Source organism: Canis aureus, chromosome 4 (assembly GCF_053574225.1).
Source record: "Canis aureus isolate CA01 chromosome 4, VMU_Caureus_v.1.0, whole genome shotgun sequence".
NCBI classification, from domain to species: Eukaryota; Metazoa; Chordata; class Mammalia; order Carnivora; family Canidae; genus Canis; species Canis aureus.
Window position 1 is genome coordinate 6,835,272 of NC_135614.1, and position 19,884 is coordinate 6,855,155.

Below are 19,884 nucleotides of genomic sequence, written 5' to 3' on the forward strand. Positions count from 1 at the left end.
AGCTAGGGAGGGCTTTTCTGAGCAACACAATACGTGTGTTACAACATAGGGGATGGGCAGGAGCTAGGCAGATGACAAGTGGGGCACAGTGAGTCCTGGGCATGTGAGGCTGTGCTCAGAGCCCGGGGAAGGGGTGGCCTGGCCCCAGAGCAGTGAGTGCAGGCAGGGCAGCGGCCAGCTCCTGTTGAGGTAATTGTTGAAACTCAAGAGTGACCTTGCCTGGTTTGCTTTTGCCATTTTTTAAAGTATGAAGAAAAAATAAAGTATGAAGAAGAGAGCAGAGGCAGGCAGTAGAAAATGGGAGGAGATCGTGTGTTAGATTATTTGGGGGCAGAGAAATACCAGGTTTGAGGTAAGTTAAATGAGAGCTTAAAAGCCCCTGCTGGATTTTGTTGAGAGCCTGTCAGTAGCCTTGTTGGCGGGCCCACACCAAATTCAAGTGGGTTAGGGGCTGGGACAGTGTGTTATCTGTTCAGTCCAGTGATAGTCTCAGAGCTGTCTATTATTCATTTCTTTTCTTGACTATTTCAATTACTTCATGTCTTTAATTAAAAAAAAAATAATGGATGATGAAGAAAGTAAAACACAGCCATGTGGTGTAGATAATTCTCTCCGAAAACTCCTCTGTGAAATGTCACAGGAAGAACAGTTGTGGTGGATGTACAGTCAGAGGAGGGCTTTTATTTTTGGTAGCATTCATTGTTTTTCAATTAAGGATTAAGACTTTATAGCCCGTTCAAATCACAATTGTTTGGTTGAGGAATGCTGGTACAGTTTGGCTCTGTGTTGTGGATCTTCAGAATCGAAGTGTTCACTGCCAGACGGAGACTTGAAGACTCCAACCCAAATTAATTTCTCTTTTTCTTTTTCTTTCTCTTTTCTTTTCTTCTTTCTTTCTCTTTACTTATTTGAGAGAGAGAGAGAGAGAGAGAGAGTGAGAGGGCAAGAGAGAAAGAGAACATGAGCAGGAGCAGAGGGAGAGGGAGAAGCAGCCTCTCCCCAGGCAGGGAGCCCAATGTGGGGCTCAATCTCAGGATGCTGGGACCATGACCTGAACCGAAGGCAGATGCTCGTCGACTGAGCCACCTAGGCTCCCCACCCACCCCTCATACTGTATGTTTCACCCTTAGGAATGCCAAGAAGAACTGGCAACGCATCCAAGAGCATTTCTTTTTTGCAACGTTTCACCCACTTCAAGATTACTGTCTGGAGGTGAGCGGAGAGTGTCATTTGTAAACTATTGAGTATGTCTTTAATCCTGGCCTGCCCTTCTGCCACTGTTCTCGGAGGGTTATAATTAGGTAAATTTCATATCACCCCCAAGTTGTACAGTTCTAAGTTTAATTTTGTTCCTTCATGCAGATGACTTGCAGTTCACTCAAGCAGTGAAAATTGGCTAGTCATTGTCACTTTCTGTTCCTCAGGCAGTGTCTGGCTTGTAAACCCTGGAAGGGGGAATATTTAACTCTAAACAGAAATCTGTTCTGACATTAAAAGGAAATGAGTAAGAACATTTGTGCAGGTGAGATTTTGTTGTAATGAAGCCCATTGTTAATGAAAAAGCAGAGAGATCTGTCCTTTTGTTACTTCTGGTGTCTGGATTCTGGGTGACTGGAATCATACCACATGAGACATCACCTCCATCTATCCGAGTGTGTTATATAATTTTAGGAACCATAAATATGTTTATTACCATTCGCATGTGAATTAATATATAAATTATTAAAATGTGTATGAATTGTATCACTTTCTCCGTTTTTCAACCTTAAATGTAATTAATGTTCTGCCTTTGAATTTAAAACATGTGACCTAGGACTTTTCCACAGGAACTTTAGCTGCTGTGCAAATGCAGTTTGGGGGGTCGGTTACTCATAAACTAGCCTTTTAAAAAATAGCAATCTATATATTGTGAGATACTCACTACAGAATATTAATGCACTTTGTTGGGCATTTGTGCACTTCTGTTGCTTCACTGCAAAAATATAGGATTTTTCAAGTATTTTAACATGTTCTTCAGCCCCAGAATGCTTTCTTTGGCGCCTTCCTGAAGGACTTGTCATAGTTCTCTAGTGTTAAGTCAGCCCTTTCTGTTCTGTTGTCCAGCAGGAGTAAGTCCCTTCTTCCCACTTCCCTTGCACTCTGTCCCTGACGCCTTCCTGTCCTCCCTTCTCCTCTGTTAATGATATGAGCCGTAGGTGTATGTATGTGTAACATGTTGGCTCAAAGGACTCGGCCTTTTTCTGCATTTGGACTGTACTTGGTTCCTAGACAGTAAACACTGTGTGGCAATCGTCACACCCATTTACATTGCACAAATAGTGCCAGTGTGAAGAGAGCCATTATTGCTTCCAAAAACCATTATGAAGACTTGTGTGTTGTCACGTTTATTTTCAGTTTTAAATTGCCTGTTACTTGTGCTTCTGTATGTGCCTTTTCACCTTGGATGACTTTCTGGTTCTGTTTCTTTCAGTAGGTTAAGAAAAGGCCAGGAGGATTGCTTATGTAATGGCAGTAATTACCAGGTCCAGTGGTGTCACGCTGTGCAGCTCACACACACCTCGATGTGCTCTTTTAACCCGGTTTTATCCTCGTTTTACAAATGAAGAGGTTGAAGCCAAGAAAGGCTGAGTGGCTGTTTGAATCACAGCTAATATACAGTCAAGACAAAGTTCAGATTCCAAATTTGTCTAATGGTAGCAAGAGGAAAGATTTGGCATCAAAATAGCTTGAACTTGATCGCTTACAGAGGTGTTCGATTATCAACAAATAGCACTTACCTAAATGTTGCCCAACATTAATATTGATTAATCCTAAAATACTTTTTGCTTTTATTAAGAGCACAGTAGTTTATTACATTCAGTGAGAAATACCCAAGTGGACGATCTGCCTGCCTCAAGAATTTCCTCAATTAATCCCCTGATTGCTTAAAGAAGATGAGAAATATGTATAGATATAGTTGCTACAAGATATAAATGAAAGTATGTAATATAATCATTGTGATAGTTTGGGAGAATACATCAATCACAGTAAATAAGTTGTATCTTAAACATGTTACCATGTATTTTTTTGTTATTTTTTAAGGGAAAAACATTCAGATTTTACAATTCTCTTTTCAGACCATATTTTACATCTTTCCACGCCTTTCAGGCCTGGTTGAAGATGAATGGATCGCCATTGGTAAATTCACCAGATTCACAGATATCCCTTTGGATGCAGGATTTCAATGGTACCTTTCTCCAACTCACCTTTGTGAACTAAAACCAGGTGACTGGGCTCAGCAGGACATAGGTACACTTTTCTTTTTCTCCGTCTGTTTGTCTTGATTAGCCTGAGTCGTTTCAGTTACTGAGAACTGGGAGTTGATACTTCCCTTCACTGATGTGGTGAACTCTGCTCCTCCACTTAGAGAAAAGACCGTGGAAAAAATGTGGTATAACTTTGGGACTTCTAATTGGTTGGCTTCACTATAACAAGCCAAAGAGAGCCTGATCTGCTTTATTCTATAAAGCTTAGTAGCTTCTCTTTTCTTTGAAATATTATTAACTAATATTCACTACTCTTCCATCATATATTAATGTAAAAATACAGATTTTAAAAAGGGTCAGATTATGAAATCTCATTTCTTGGCCCATTTAGGAATAAAGCAGAACTCTGGTTTCTCATCAGTTGTGGGTCTGGTTGGACCTCACTCATCTGTTGGACCTCCTCCTCCTGTTTCTCCACCCCTCCGTTATGCTTACTGCTTCCCTTTAGCTTTCCTAAGGATCCATGTTCCCTTCTATGGCTCACCTCCTCCCCATCCCCACAGTCCAGTTATGCCCAGAAAAGCCAAGGACCAAGTCTCCCACCCGTTTTTGAAACCACAGCTCATGTTAATGGTGGTGTAGTGGTCATCTACCATCACTCTCACCGCTGTCACTCCTTTGGTCCTCGTTCTGGCTCTCTCTGACCCAGAACCACCGAGGATTCTTTCAGAAAATCAGAAATGGTCTTGGTCTCCGTCACAGAGCCTGAGTGGGTATTCTCTTATCATACCTGCCCTTTATGAGACCTTAACTTGCTAGCTTCTGGCTATCCTGATTTTCTTCTTCAGTCTGACTCTTCTCACTCCTCTTTGTCCTCTACATTTGTAGTTCCCTAAAACTATAATGTTTTCAAGAATCCTTGGACAACTTGTGCAAAGTACAGATACTTAGATTTTAATTTTAATTCAGTATGTCTGGAAGAGAGTTCTGGGAAAGTGCATTTTTTAAATCAAACACTCTAGATGGTTCACTAATACATTTTAAGACATAATCACCTTAGATTTATTTATTCTTTCAACAAAGACTTACTGATTGCTTCATGTAAACTAGCATTAGGCCAAGTCCATGTCCTTGTACAGCTTACATTCATTCCTGCATAAGTAGTAGCATGAAAACAAATGAAGCAGGGTAGAGATAGTGACCAAGAATCAAAGAGACCTTTCTCAGGAGCTGACATTGAGTAGAGACCCATGTGAAGTGAGAGCAGTTGAGCAGAGATCTGGAGAAAGAGCTTTCCCAAAACAGGACATCAAACAGGGAGATTTGGGGGCAAAGATGGTGACAAAAGCTATTTCATCAGTGTGGTGAGGTCTACGGCCATACCACCCTGAACGCGCCCGATCTCGTCTCATCAGTGTGGTGAGGACATCAGGCTGCGCAGAGACAGAGCAGAGAAAGACAACATATGTGGGCAGCTGGTTTGCCCTGGGCCATGTAGCGGAACAGAGAAGCCAGGTGTCACTTGGGTGGGGAACAGGCTAAGGGGAAGTCTCTGTTTTGTTTGGTGTGTGGTACTGAGAAGGGTGTTGCAATGCGGTTTTTATACCAAGACTTTAGTGTTAGCATCCTCTGAATGTTTTCACTGGCCTGATTTCCTTATTCTGCATTTTTATTAATTTCCCCAACTCGAGACGACTACCTATATAATGTAATCTCTAATCTTTATCCCTGCCTAGCCTCTTTCCTGAGCCTGCTGGACATTTGCACCCAGATATGCCATACTCTTTAAATTCAACATATTCAAATTGGATTTCCCTTTCTGCCCACACTTGCCTCCTCCCTAAACCTGTTAATGAGGCGCCTCGGTCATCACAGAAGTCATTCTGTTCCCTCATACCGCATAGATCCATCACCAAATCGTGGTGATTCTGTCTCCTGGATCAGGCTGCTTCTGCTGTTGCCTTGACTTGATTTAGACTGTCTTTTGTCTTTGCCTGGACTGGTCCAAAGGCCCCAACTTGTCCTCCACCTCACTTTTAAGAGGCTTTTCCCTAAAGCACAGAACTAGTACTGTTCTCTCCCTTCATAAAACCCTTTAATGACTCCTATCTGTAGAGTCAGTTCTTCATCATTATATACAAGTTTTGTATTATCTTTTTATGGTCTGAGCCATCGTGTTTCATCCGTGGCTGTGAGTTATACCAAAGTTCTGCTGCTGCCTGGGTCACTCCTGCATCCTGCGCTCGTGCACATACTGTTTCCAGTCTGCACTGCCCTTCCTGAGCTGTTTGCAGACTCCTCCCTGAGCCCTCCTGGGTCTTTCTCTCTGCCCTTCCCACCCTCCCTCAGACCTTACATATCCTCACACTGGTACCGTGTTCTAGTGTTTGCATGTCTCTTCCATCCCGGTAAACTAAGTGCCCCTTGATGGCTCAGTCAACAGATTGGAGTAGAGCAGTTGAGGAAGAGCCTGGAAGGACAGTCTCAGTCCTGGGCTGCAGCTCAGAACCCTGCATTAGACAGGTTACTAACATTCTGTGTTCATGTTGCATTGGCTAAGAGATCATTGCTTCTGAGGCTTCATTTTAGGAAAGTTCCCCCAAGTATTTGTAAAATAATTTAGGATAACGACTGTGTATATTTATTTTCAGGAATATATTATTGTTTGTAAGATATACCATTATTTTATGGACCTTGAAGAAAAAAATGCCAAAATCATACCAAACTAGGATAGCTTCTGGATTCAAAGATCCTTCCCAATTTTGGATATGCTAAAATGTAGACAAGTGCATCTTTTATTTTCATCAAATATAGTATATTGGTTGTTGGAGTTGGATTTGAAAATTTAAAATTACTGTTGAAAATGGCAGTTGTACCTGAATCTAAGTAAAATTTTTAGTTAATAAATCTCATTCTAAACTATTATTTTTAAACTCTTAAGTGTGTGTGTGTGTGTGTGTGTGTGTGTGTGTGTGTATATAACAAAGAGATTTTTATATATGGGACTATTTCCTTTTCCTTCCCAGGCTCTCACTCAGGAGAAGCAGATAGCCAATCAGAATGGACTGATGTTCAGAAGAAGATTATCCCCTGGAAAAACAGTGCTCCAGATTTAGATCTGGAGGTAGTATTTCAGGATCGTGTTGCCAGACTTGGAAAGTCAATTAGCAGACTGATTGTAGTGGCCTCACTCATTGATAAGCCAACTAATTTAGGAGGTAAAATTATAGTTTGCCAGAGGGCTTGCTTGAAATCTTTTGCTCCTGAAGTTTTCTATTCAGTCCAGTACCACTGTGCCCATTTTCCATATGTAACCCTCCTTGGGAGCTTCAGAGGGATATGGCCCAAATGAGCTCAGCGGTGGCCTGGACTGTCCTCTGCAGGGCTATGCCGGACCTGCGAGGTGTTTGGGGCCTCGGCGCTCATCGTGGACAGCCTGCAGTGCGTCAGAGACAAACAGTTCCAGAGCCTCAGTGTTTCAGCAGAACAGTGGCTTCCTTTAGTAGAGGTGGGTGGAAAGTAATTCATTATTAAAACGTTTATTTTCCCAAATTTTTGTAATTCGCTGCCTTCCAGTATCCATCCTTTTATGGGTACTACATCTGTCCAGCTTTAATAGCTTAAAATAATACTCAGCAAAATACACCTCCCTCTATCCTCTCATTCCTTTTATTATCTTTCACATTGTTGTATTTTTAGAATTCTTTTCTTTAATATTGTCCTGTTGCAACTCAGGAATGCTTTTTATAAATGTATTTGATATTGGGGGAGTTTAAGAGTATTATTCTTTTCCCTTTTAAAAAGACTTAGTTTCATAAAACTTATTTTGAAACTCTGGTTGTACTCCAAGCAAAGCTGTAAATGAATAATTTATTATTCTCCTCTTTTTATACTCATTTTAAGGTGAAACCACCTCAGCTCATCGATTTTCTGCAACAGAAAAAAGCAGAAGGTTACACTGTCATTGGCGTGGAGCAGACTGCCAAAAGTGTGGACCTGACGCAATACAGCTTTCCGGAGAGATCTCTGCTCTTGTTAGGGTAAGAAGATTCATTTGGAGTCTCAGTGTAGAAAATGCTTTCAAAAATTTTACAATTCACCGTGACTCCTATCCTTATAGCCACATCAGGAGTTTTGACTTACATTTATGGAAAGATCTCTAGTTTTTGTTTTATTTCACCTGTTTGGGATGGTCACATTAACCTTAAGTCAACCCACAAATCTGTTACTTATTTCCCTGGTGCCACAGACTTTACTTCATTTTGTTAATCTGACTCTTCAGTGACATTCAGGATATCTGAGAAAAAAAAACTTATTACAAGAAAACTAACCTTTCTTCTTCCATTTTTCATCATCAGAAATGAACGTGAGGGAATTCCAGCAAATCTGATCCAGGAATTGGATGTTTGTGTGGAAATTCCTCAGCAGGGCATTATCCGCTCACTTAACGTCCATGTGAGTGGGGCTCTCCTGATTTGGGAATATACCAGACAGCAGCTGCTTAGGCATGAGGACACCGAGTCATGAACTTTGTGCCTTATCTGAGATGAATTATCGGTGCTCTTGAAACATTTTTTTAAAAACTATGTGTACTAATGAAATTGATTATAAAATTTACTAGGATAATTTGTATTTTTTTCTTACCAACATAATGCCAAAACTTTTTCATGTGCCTTAAATATATCACTATATGTTGTCTCCTTGAATAAATATTTTTAGCTAAATTGCATTGCTTTGTTAATAAAATATTTTAAGTAACTGGAAATAAAACAATGTATTTTAAGAAAAGAGCTCCTTTCATAGAAACTGGTATTGTCAGAAACGCGGACTGTGATGGCAGTAAGGAGAATTACAACAGCTGTTACCTTTGAACACCATACCTTTCCATCTTCAGGAGGCACAGTGGGGTAGATGGAAAAGTCCTGTGTGGAAGGGAGTCATTAGCCTCTGTTTGCTGCTTTATTTGTGCTTAATCCGGGGAGGAAACACGCTTGGCAAGATGTTAAGGCAGCTTCCCTATAGAATTCATAATGCTCAGGTAATAGGTTTTAATTTCCTCTTAAAGCCATGAAATAGGCCATTATCGTTCATATCATTCAAAGTTTTGGAAAATTTTCATATACTGCCTTTGTTTAGAGTTCAGATAATGGTTAGAAATAGTCTGTATTGTGACAAATGTCCACATCGACGCAAAGACAGTGAATTATTCTTGCACATCATCACCAAGAGTAAGAGTGGAGCCCAGGAAGTCTGATTTACTGTTTCTGTTCTTCTGAGGGTGTTTTTGATATTGAGATTACTTTAAAATTTAATGGTGACCATTTATTACCATCCAGCAATGAATTTCAATCATATCTGGGACCTTTTTAGTAATATTTAAATCTCAGAATCTGTTACCAGCATATATATTTTTTTTTTCTTCTGTAGGTTTATTAAAATAATTTGGGTTTGACAGAAGAGTTGCAAAGATAGTACATAGTTTGCATATGGCCTTCACCCAGATGCCTCTATTAGGGTCTTACAGAATTGTGGACACTTACCCAAACTAGGAAATTAACATTGGTAATGGTGCTGTTCACTAAACTGCAGTCTACAGATCTGACCTATCCTGAGATTTCTTATTTTCCCACTAACGTCCCTTCTCTGTTTCAGGACACTGCATTAGGTGGTCCGGTCTCCTTAGTCTCTTGCAATCTCTGCCAGAATTTCCATCTTTCATGGTCTTCCCTGACTTTGACACTTTTGAGTCAGGTATTTTGTGAACATCTCATGATTTGGGTTTGTCTACTGTTTGTTTTCTCATGGTCAGACTGAGATTTGGGGTTTCCAGAAGGACCCCCTGGTGATCAAATTTCAGCATGACGTACTCCCCTGGTCATTTGTCAAGGCAGTATTTGCCATGTTCTTCTCAATGAAGTTGCTATTTCTTAGTTTCCATGCTTTGTTAGAAGCCAGGTCACTAAGCCTAGCCTACACTCACAGGTAAAAAATAAACTTCACCTCTTGGAAGGAGGAGTATGAAAGACTGGGGGTAGTTGTTGAAAGTACAGTAATTAAGAAGTATTGTGAGAGACAGACTTGGAAGCTTGCTGATCAACTTTTTCCTGATTGTGTTGCCCACTCATTCTAGTACTCATCCATGGGTGCTCCCTGCAGTGTTCTCACGGTGATAATTGGTGTTTCCCTCATTTCTTCTACATTTAGGGCTCTGGATCCTTCTGTAAGGAATACTAGTCCCAGATTCAGTCATTTGTTCAGATCAGTGTGGATGGTTGGATCTTGTGTCCTTTCGACCTGTTTCCATTCTTCTAATTCTTTTTTTTTTTTTTTCTTTTAGAACTTCTTACTCTCTGGTAGTATACAGTGCTCCAGGCACTTTCATTTTCTGCCCCCCAGTTCTAGAATCCAATAGTTCTCCAAGGAGCGCTGGTTGCTAGATGTGCTTGCTGCTGCTGGAGCATTGAGAAGCAGGCCTTCTCGGTGGATGGAGCTAGGGAATCTAGGTGTCTACAACCCATGTGCGCACAAGTGTAATGTCTAGATGTGAATATGAATGTGAATTCTTAGCTCCACAAGGTTAATCCTGACATTCATTTATTTTTAACTGCTTTTTCTGACTTAAACACACTCCTCGTTAGTGTACTTTGAGAGTTGCTGAACCAGAACTCTGTTAAATTTCAGAGTTAAAAAAAAAAATTAGCAGAGTTTGTAAGTTCTTTTGGTCTGTAGCCTTATAGGATCCTGTCAGAACACTGTTTTTCAAAGTTATTTAGATCAGCTTCATTCTTAATCCACCTCCCGTGAGTTCATGTCCTGTATTTATAATATAATTCTATTCATTTATCACAGTCTACATTCTAAATGAGAATCCCTCCAAAATCCTGGTTGATCTTACTTTAATATACATGCAATCATAATCACTCTTGAGTGTGTACAGTTCTTTGGGTTTTGATGAGTGCATAGTTGCAAATCCACCACCAGTGACATAAAGACCATTTAAACACCTAAAAATTCCTTGGTGTGACCCCCTCATAGTTGATCCTTTAACCCATTCCCAACCACTGATCTGTTTTCTGTACTTATTTTGCCTTTTCCAAAATCCTGTAAATGAAGCATATACTACATCACCTTTTGGGTCTGGCTTCTTACAGAAAAATGTATAGAAGGTTCATCCATGTTGCTACACGATACACATTCCCTTTTTATTGCTGAGTAGTCTATTGTTAGATGTAGCTGTTTTTTCCACTCCTCTGTTGTAGGAATCTGGGTTGTTTCCAGTCTTTGGCAATTATATATAGTGAAGCTGCTATAGACATAGGTTTTGTTTTCAGTTCCTTTAGTAGAATACCTAGGAGTATGATTGCTGGGTCATAAAGTAAGCATTAAGTTTAACTTTATAAGAAATTCCAAAGGGGTTTTATTGTTTTTCATTCCCACCAGTGAAAATAAGTTTCTGTTGCTCTGTAGCCCTATTAGCACTTGGTACCGTCAGCTTTTTAAATTATTCTGATAAGTGGGTAGTGATAGAGCATCCTGGTTTTAATTTGCATTACTCTACTAATATGGAGGATCTTTTCCTAATATATTAGTTATTATTCAGTACTATGAATAGACATGACAATATTCACGTAATTTGTCCATTTTTTAAAGCCTGGGTGATTTCCTTTTAAGAGTTTTAAGAATTCTTTATTGGATACAAGGTCTTTATGACATCTGACTTATAAATATTTTCTCCCAGTCTGTAATTTATCTTTTTCTTAACAGAATCTTTTACAGAGAAAACATTTTTAGTTTTTATAAAGTTCAGCTTTTATAAAACTTTTTTTTCCCGTAGACTGTGTTTTTGATATTGTGATCTAAAACTTACTATTTTCAAATCTAAAATGCAGAATTCCTCTCTGTTTTCTTCTAGAAGTTTTATATTTTGCATTTAGGGCTATAATCCATTTTGAGTTTGTTTTTAATAAGGTGTGAGGTGTGTTACGGTTCATTTTGTCTCATATGGATGTGTACTTGCCAGCACCATTTGTTGAAAAGATGATTCTTTCTCCACTGAGTTACCTTTGTTCAAACTCAGCCAACTCTATTCATGTGTATATTTCTGAACTCTCTTTTCTGTTCTACTAAATTAGGGATCAATCCTTTGCCAATACCATAGTTTTGATTACCTTTAGAATAAGCCTTGAAATCACGTAATATGAATCATCTAAGTCTGTTCTTTTCAAAACTGTTTTGGCTATTTCAGTCCTTTGCCTTTCCATGCAAGTTTTAGAGTCAGCTTGTCAATAGTGTCTACACAAAAAAAAGCTTGCTGGGATTTTGATCAGGATTCTGTTGAACAAATTGGGAGAATTTAACATTATATTAAGAATAGTTTTCCAGTCCTTGACTACAGTGTATCTAATTAGATCTTCTCTGACTTTAAGTATTTTGTGCTTTAATAGTTCTCAGATTAGGTCCTATACATAGATTTATACCAAGTATTCCTTTTATTTTTTTTTAAGTGCCACTATAAACAGTACATTTTTTATCTTATGTTCCAATTATTACATTCTGGTTTATAGGAATAGGTTTCTTTTGTATGCTGACCTTGTTTCTTGCCATCTAAGGTTCACTTAGTTCTAGGAACTTCTGAGTTTTGTTTTTTAAGTTTTTATTTATTCATGAGACACAGACAGATACATAGGCAGAGGGAGAAGCAGGCTCCTCATGGGGAGCCTGATGCAGGACCATTCTAGATGCTATGAAGAACATCCATGACTCATGGGAAGAGGTGAAAATAATCAGCATTAACTGGAGTTTGGAAGAAGTGGATTCTAACCCCCGATGGATGACTGAGTGGTTCAGAGCTTCAGGGGAGGAAGTCACTGCAGCTGTGGTGGAAGCAGTAAGAGAACTGGAGTCTGAAGATGGGGTTGAGTTGCTGCAAATCTCATGATCAAATTTGAAGGGATGAGTTATTCCTTATGGAGGAGCAGAGTGGTTTCTTGAGATGGAAACTACTCCCGGTGTGAAGATGGTTGAAATGGCAGCAAAGGATTTAGAATATTACGTAAGCTTAGTTGATAAGCAGTGGCAGGATGTGAGAGGACTCCAATTTCAAAACAAATTCTGCCATGGGTAAAAGGCTGTCAAACAGCATAAGGTGTTAAGAGAAATCACTTGTGAAAGGAAGAGTCCATCTTCATTACTTTTAAGAAAAGGCCAGAGTGACCCACCCTTTGGCAACCACCACCTTGAGTAGCCATCCACATCAAGACACTCTACCAGCAAAAGAAGTATGGCTCGCTGAAGGCTCAGATGATGGTTGGCATTTTTTTTAAGGTGTGTGCATTTTTTTTTAGACCTAATGCTATTGTGCACTTAAGATTTCAGTATAGTGTATAACTTTTCTATGCACTGAGAAATTTAAAAAACTCACCTGACTTGCTTTATTGTGATATTTGCTTTATTGTAGTGGTCTAAAACTGAATCTGCAATATCTCCAAGGTATGCCATGCCTGTATTTAGATCTGTAATATTCACCTACTACTCCAACCGGAAAAAAAAAAAAAAAAAAAAGGACATGGGTTTTTATAATAGGCTTTAATTTTTCTTGAAATATACCTTTCTTACTAAAACTAAGCATACTTCATACCATTTCAATTCTTCATAGTATGAATGATGGAATCCGTTAGTTGATCATTTTAAAGAGCTGTATATGTGGAACAGTCCTTATTGTTCACCATGATTCAAACTACTACTGTCCCATAGTCCATGGAGCATTTTTGCAAGGTCAGAAATAATAATTTCAACCATTCTGAAAAGTTCAGGAACAGCCTAGGACTTTGCGGTTGTTTTTGAAGGCTGGAATTGTCCTGCTTCAAATTTTTCTTTGAACTTTAAGTAGTCTCTTCTTTTATCAAAATATTTTATCTGTTGAGAAAAAAGTGTTTGAAATAAGGGCAAGTTTTGCAGCTGACTTAAATGTTAACAACTTATCAACATAAGTTGAGTAAGTGGCATAAGTGATTTGTATTCTAGAAATCATTCTGAATCAATGCCTATGATGTAGAAGAGTCCCCACAGAAAGTGTAAACCAGTGAGCCCTAACCCTTTCTGAGTTATAGATCCTGTTGAGAATTCAAATAACCCATGAACCTTCTGGAGAAATGTCCCTGTGCTTGGACTTGTGAACCTTGCCATGTGGGCTCAGAGAGTTCATAGACCATAAAACTTCATGATTTAAAGACACTGTACAATTTTTTGTTTGTTTGTTTTTTAAGATTTCACTCATTTATTCATGAGAGACAGAGACAGAGGCAGAGACATAGGGAGAGGGGGAAGCAGGCTCCATGCAGGGAGCCTGACGTAGGATTAGATCCTGGGTCTCCGAGATCAGGCCCCGGGCCAAAGGCTGCGCTAAACCGCTGAGCCACCAGGGCTGCCCTGTACAAGTTTTTCTTATCAACTGTAAGTTCAGCAAATTTTGTAGTTTATCAGCTGTGATCATTTATCTCATCCAGAAACACACATTGTAACAAATAGTTAAATATTGTATTTATAAATTGAGTGGATGGTAAAACTTTAATAAAGACTTTATCTTTTTTATATCCTTCTCTTGCCATAGGGAATTTGAAGTACCTTAAAGCCCCATGTCCTGAAACAGTAAAATTACCGTAGAAAATCAAGGTCACAGACAAAACTGTCACAGTTTCTATATCTGAGCTGCTTTGCAAACAAGGCAGAGACAGAACACCATTCTCATTGTCCGGATTTAAAAAAAAAAAAACACTAGTTCTTCTGTTAAAAGCTTTTTAACTCCACTGAATAACTTAAGAATTAAAGTCTATGTGAAAGTTAGACTGAGAATGTATACTTCTGTCTCAAGCTGACATGAGAGGGACAGATAAGCCAGGTATAGAGTTAAAATTTCTCCTGAGGAGACAATAGCCATGGAATGTCCTAACAGTCCCCTCTGACTATGGCTTTCTTGCTGGCCAAAAAACCTTGTCCTCTGAAAACCAAAGACTCTCAGAAATGTATTATATCAATAAAAATGAAATCTCCTACTTTTGCTTAGGGGATCTAAGGCAATTTAACACAAGGAAGCAGCCTTGATTTCCAGCCCAGAAGCAAGATCTCAGATAAGGGATTTCTGAACATGACATTCATCTTTAAGAAAATAGGACCCTGGGTCCCTTTCTCAGTCCAGAGCAGACAATGACCTGTTTATATGCAGCACTGCTTTGAGCTTATCAGAGCATGGCTTCATTTCACTTTTACCTAACTTCCACCCTGCCCTGAAATCCTCTGATGATTCCTTTCCTGCGCTTGGGAGATGCGCACAGTTCCTGTGATGTGCACTCTCCCTGGTTACCAGACCCCAGGGTACCTCCCCCCGTTGGCTAGGATGGGTATTCTGCATAAAAGACACCACAGGAAGAAGTGGACAGTGTCTGTACATTTGTGTTAACAGATCTTTGCGACAGATCCTGTCACATCTCCAACTGCCTATCCAATAATTGCATGGAGATGTCCTATTAGCACGTTGGTCCCAACTCATCCCGAACCAAGCTCTTTTTCAAATGTGTTTCTCTTAATACTTCTTTCAGTGAACGCACCTTTGTCCACCTAAATGCTTCGATCCCACTCCCTCTCCACACCTGACAGGCCCTCGTTTCTCATTCGGACTGTTGTAATAGGACTTGAACCAGTTTCTCTACCCTCCTTAATTCACCGGCCACACTGCTGCCAAATATGATCTTTTGTGAAACCCAAATCTGGTCATGTCCCTTGCTGGAAGGTGTTTCAGGGCAACCCTACAGACTTGAAGCTCCACATCCAACTTCTCAAACAAGGCTGTCCATGGCTTATTCTCTACCCACCTGTCAGTCCTTTCTGAATCTGCCACCAGTCCCTGAAATGCTGGCCGTTCAGCACTGCTCTGGTTCCCGGATGTGCTTATTTCTTGTGCGCCGTGCTTCCATGCCTTTGCATGGCCCACACACTGCCTGGACCGCTCTCCACTCCAGCTTTCCCCTCCTCAGTTAACATTCGAGGATCCTCAACGTGGGGCAATGTGACCTCTCTAGAGGCTCAGGAGCCAAGGAGCACTGACTGAGAAGGACTGTATACACGTGATGCTGGTATCCCTGAGCTGTTACAGGAGAGGCAGAAAGCAGCACCAATGCCAGAACACTGGGATTTCTGAAAGTGACATTGGGATCAAGTGTCTTGGATAATGCTGGGATGAATGATGGATCTCATCCCTGCTCCTTCCTCAGTGAAGAACCAACAGGACTTTCAACAGGCCTGTTACACAAGTTAGGCTACTGAGCGCCATCAAAGCAGCAAAGCACTAGAGAAGAGAAATTCATTCTGATGACAGCATTTTAGTTGTATGACATACTTACTATGTAACACATTTATTTACTACTTATTGCTTAGCAGACCTCGAACAAAGTCTGAGCCTTAGTTCCTACTGTATAAAACAGACACACGAGTACGAGACTGAATGAAAAATTAAAGCTAATAAAAAAAAATGCCTCAGACTGGACCCAAACAATACTTTTATGACCCCCCCCCCTTGCCCCCACGTACCTCCCCCTTCTCACACTTGGCTCTGGAAAAGTCTCTCCGTTTCTAGTGTATGGCTACTGGGTACGACTTCAACAGGCAATCTCTGAGCAGAGCTCATAGGTGAGGGGGGAGCAGGCTCAGAAGGAACACTATGGAAGAACTGTGAGAGTGTTCTAAACACCTACAACAAACACAACACTATCAAAAGCTGAAGTCAGCTGGAACACTTTGCTACACTGCCTCCCTCCTCAGTTGGGGTCCGCTACAGCTTTGCAGACTGCTCACTAAACCAGCACTCCTGTCCTATTGCTTGCATGGCTCCATGTCCGCATGGTCAGTCCTGCAGCTTGGATCTCTCAGCTCCTTAACCTCGTCAGTGATCTTGTCCTGCAACCTGTCTCATCCCAGGATCACAGCGTAGTCTTGGCCTCACCAGCTTCTCCCTAATCCTCCCATTCTGAATTGGCTACCAATTCTCCAATCACTGCTTCTTCCTTTTCTCTGTAGGACCCTAATGCTGACAACCCACTGACCCCACCACCTTTCCACGGATTCCCTCTGTATCCTCCCAGGTACCCTTCCTGCCAAACTCAGAGCTCTCCAGTAGCTTCCTATAGCACTCCGAGTAAATACCACTGGCCCTGGCCTCCTATCACCTCTCTGACCCTAACTTCTGCTACTCTCTCCTTGCTGTTCCTTAAACAACCTGGGCCTGCCCCCACTGCAGGGCTGCTGTGTTGTCCTGCTTCCCTCCTGAGGATGCTCACTCAGTTAAAGGCAGAGGCCCTGGCCTCTGGGACTGTGCTGATGTTGGTGTCTTTCATTGAGGTTAGGAGCACAGACGAGAGGCCTGCTGGGTATAGGATGGATAAGCGTTCAGTCTCATATATGCAGAGGTCAGAGTTAGTCCTGTGAGCACCTAAACATCTGAACCTGTTAAGCAGCTTTAGCTCAGCAAGTGCCTCTGGTTGGAGAAAGGGCCAGGCTGGAGCTGCAGGCTAAGCATCAACACCTGAGACCAGATTGCCTTGAGGTAGTGAACAGCTTAGAAGAGCCCTGGCATTTAAGAGATGCACAGGATAGTTCCCCAAGAGGCATGGCCGCTAGACATGGAGGAGGAAGACTAGGGGAAGGAATCATAATGGCATCCAAGGAGATAGCACTTTGTATTTAAATAACTACAGTTATGACTAAGTTTCTAGGACACCATGCGGCTTGTGCAGGCTATTTTCATGGATCCTCTTCTTGCATGACAGGTCCAGGAGGGAATATGTGGAGAAAGGAAAAGCATGAGGTCCAGACCTCCGAGCTCAAATCCAGGCTCTGCACTTAATGGTGACTTCATTTCAATGCACCTGTGTCCTTGTCTGCAAAACTAGGTGACAGTTACCATGAGGAACAGCAGAGTTGGAGGACACCTCTGAAGTGCTCAAAGCACATACTCAGTAAATGAGCTATGCCCAGGACAGAGTACCCTGGAACGGTGCGGCCCCCTGGGCATGGCACTCAGCCAGTGCCAAGTGGAAGGGACGGAGAATAAGGAAGCAACTGACTGGCTGTAAAAAATCCTTTATGATACAGAGAACAGGAGCTGCCCAGAAAGTAGGGGAGTGGGAGGGTCTGCTAATCACCAGGCTCGAGAGAAAGCAGGGAGTTTCCAAGGAGAGAGAAAGGCTAAAAACAGGATGAAGTGTGACTTTACAGAGCGGTTAAGACAGAGATTCCCATCCATGGTTATCAGAATCACCTGTAGAGCCAGAGCTGTTTCAAAAGCTCAAGTTCTGCTGAGTGAAGTAAGTCAGTCGGAGAAGGACAAACATTATATGTTCTCATTCATTTGGGGAATATAAATAATAGTGAAAGGGAATATAAGGGAAGGGAGAAGAACTGTGTGGGAAATATCAGAAAGGGAGACAGAACGTAAAGACTGCTAACTCTGGGAAACGAACTAGGGGTGGTAGAAGGGGAGGAGGGCGGGGGGTGGGAGTGAATGGGTGACGGGCACTGGGGGTTATTCTGTATGTTGGTAAATTGAACACCAATAAAAAATAAGTTTAAAAAAAAAAAAGCTCAAGTTCTATTTCTAGATATTCAGTAAATCTGAGGTGAGGTCTAGCACACAACTCTTTAAAAAATCTCCACATAATTATGACATGTCACCTGAGTGGGAAATCATGGCAAGGCTGGCAAAAGTCAAGTCTCACGGGGACAAAATTCTCCTGGGAAAATGTGGGGATGGGGTGAGAACAATCCACCACCAACACCCTGGCCCCCACGGCCCCTGTCCTGCCCTGCTCTCAGTGACCAAGGGGCTGGAGAGCCCAGTGAGAAAAGGAAAGCACAGGCAGTAAAGGCCACTCAAGGACTTGGGTCTGCGTCAGCCCAAGCGCCCACATTCTCCACCTACTTCTTAAATCACGAGTTCTCGGTGCATCAATCCTAATGGGAAACCAGGGATGTATAACATTTTTTGCCTAAATCATTATACAGTGCAATCACAAAACCCCATAGTTAACAGGTTTCTGTTTCTAAGTCAAGTAAGACACTGAATCTTCATAGGAATCCCATGAGATCGGTTGCATTATGCTATTTTACAGAAGACTTAGTCTAAAGCAACCTCTTCTGACTGCATTCACTCCCAGTGCAGCCCTCCAGGATGACCCCCACCCCTCGTGGTCTCCTGCACCCCACCTCCACGTCATCTAGAAACGTGAGGTGTGACCGTGAAGACCCTAAACCGTGTCCTCTGTAAGGTGAGCTGTCCTCACAGCTTTGTGGCATACTCTGCAGCAGCATGACGGAGAAGAAAAGCACAAATTCAGGTTTAAACCTTAGGTCGGCCAGCCGGGCCTGACTCAGAATCACAGTTCTGCCTCTGACCAATACTGAACAAGATGTGCCCTGACCCTCAGAGGCCTCCCCCCCGAAACGGAGAGCAAACCAGACACCTGAAAGGACGTGGATACACGAGTGTCACGCACTGCAAACAGGACATTCCCTGGGCTCAATGTGAGTTCCCCTCTCCAGCCCTCTCCCAGAGGAAGGACGTGCCGCGCAGAGCAGGGGAACACCTGTCAGGGAGGCGCTGCGGGCAGCTGCGGGCAGCTGGGGGCAGCTCCATCATGGGAACATCCTCCTACTTCCTAAGCCACTCCTAATATTTCGGTTAAATGACCATACGATTTTGGGTGGGCAACAGGGAATGCTTTATTTCTGACAGTAGCTCTACGCCAGTGAATTGCCCAACTCTCGCCCAAGATTAAATATTGTTCTTAAGATCCTGGAGAAATCTACCAACTGGGAGGATCGGAATTTTTGGTTACTGTCTAAAGATCACTGGAAACAAACCTGTAAAACGTCAGGGGACGTTTCGCCGACCACCGGCCTGATCACGGAGGCCTCAGCGGGGCTTGGTCCGCGGCTCACACGCCCTCGCGCGGCGCGCGCCTCCTCCACCGCCTCCCGCACACGCCGAGCCCCACGCGCGGGGACAGCGCGAGACGCGCCCGCGTGCGCCTTACCCACTGCTGGGGACAGCTGGATTCGAACGAGCTCCTTAGCTTCTCGCACCGGGACGCGTCCTCCGTGTGCTCATCTAAGCACCGCCAGTACTCATCCCGGGCTCCCCAGCAAGCCTGCCTCTCCTTCATGGTCGGGGCCGCCATTTCCGAGGGCTCGGGCTGCAGCCAGAACAGCACCGGCGTTAACGAGGACAAGCGGCCCCCGCTCCCCACCCAGGGACGCTGACGAAGCGCCTGAGATCCACCACGTCTAAGCTCACGAGACCGTAAGGGCGCTCGCTTTCCAGGCTCGTCTCCCACACGCAGCCGGGCCGCTGGCGCCCGGGGCTCAGGAAGCGCGGCGCCCGCTCCCGGTGGAACCCACGCGCCCGGGGCACGACCAGCCGGGCCCACCTGCCGGCAGGCACTCACGGCCGCCCGGACTAGGCTCCCCTCGGCGCCGACGGGAGGAGACGGTCGTGAAACCCACACGCGGGGAAAGGAGCGCGTGCGGGGCCGTCCTGGCGCCGGAGGCCCGCCCCGCCCCGCCCGGTGGGGGCTCAAACGGCGCAGGACTC

At 42.7% G+C, this 19,884-nt stretch overlaps 2 protein-coding genes across 9 annotated transcripts in view; one reads left to right on the forward strand and one right to left on the reverse strand.

Moving 5' to 3' along the window:
* TARBP1 (tRNA guanosine 2 -O-methyltransferase TARBP1) overlaps nt 1-7,969 on the forward strand; it is an 82,553-nt gene extending 74,584 nt beyond the window's left edge. For 4 of the 6 annotated variants that reach the window (XM_077894458.1, XM_077894459.1, XM_077894460.1 and 1 more), the window contains 6 exons: nt 1,131-1,212; nt 3,117-3,288; nt 6,272-6,463; nt 6,629-6,753; nt 7,149-7,285; nt 7,604-7,969. In XM_077894458.1, coding sequence (XP_077750584.1) covers nt 1,131-1,212; nt 3,117-3,288; nt 6,272-6,463; nt 6,629-6,753; nt 7,149-7,285; nt 7,604-7,772 — 877 coding nt within the window. In that variant the 3' untranslated portion in view covers nt 7,773-7,969. Of the gene's footprint in view, nt 1-1,130; nt 1,302-1,424; nt 1,523-3,116; nt 3,289-6,271; nt 6,464-6,628; nt 6,754-7,148; nt 7,286-7,603 lie in introns of those variants that run through there. The other 2 variants (XR_013377558.1, XR_013377557.1) reach the window with 2 other exon arrangements.
* The window catches only part of COA6 (cytochrome c oxidase assembly factor 6), a 37,213-nt gene that overhangs the window by 17,168 nt on the left and 161 nt on the right, over nt 1-19,884 (reverse strand). Inside the window, exons 1-2 of one of the 3 annotated variants that reach the window (XM_077894474.1) lie at nt 19,721-19,878; nt 19,328-19,486 (exon numbers count right to left, since the gene is read on the reverse strand). In XM_077894474.1, coding sequence (XP_077750600.1) covers nt 19,328-19,471 — 144 coding nt within the window. In that variant the 5' untranslated portion in view covers nt 19,472-19,486; nt 19,721-19,878. Of the gene's footprint in view, nt 1-12,811; nt 13,161-19,327; nt 19,487-19,720; nt 19,879-19,884 lie in introns of those variants that run through there. The other 2 variants (XM_077894475.1, XM_077894473.1) reach the window with 2 other exon arrangements.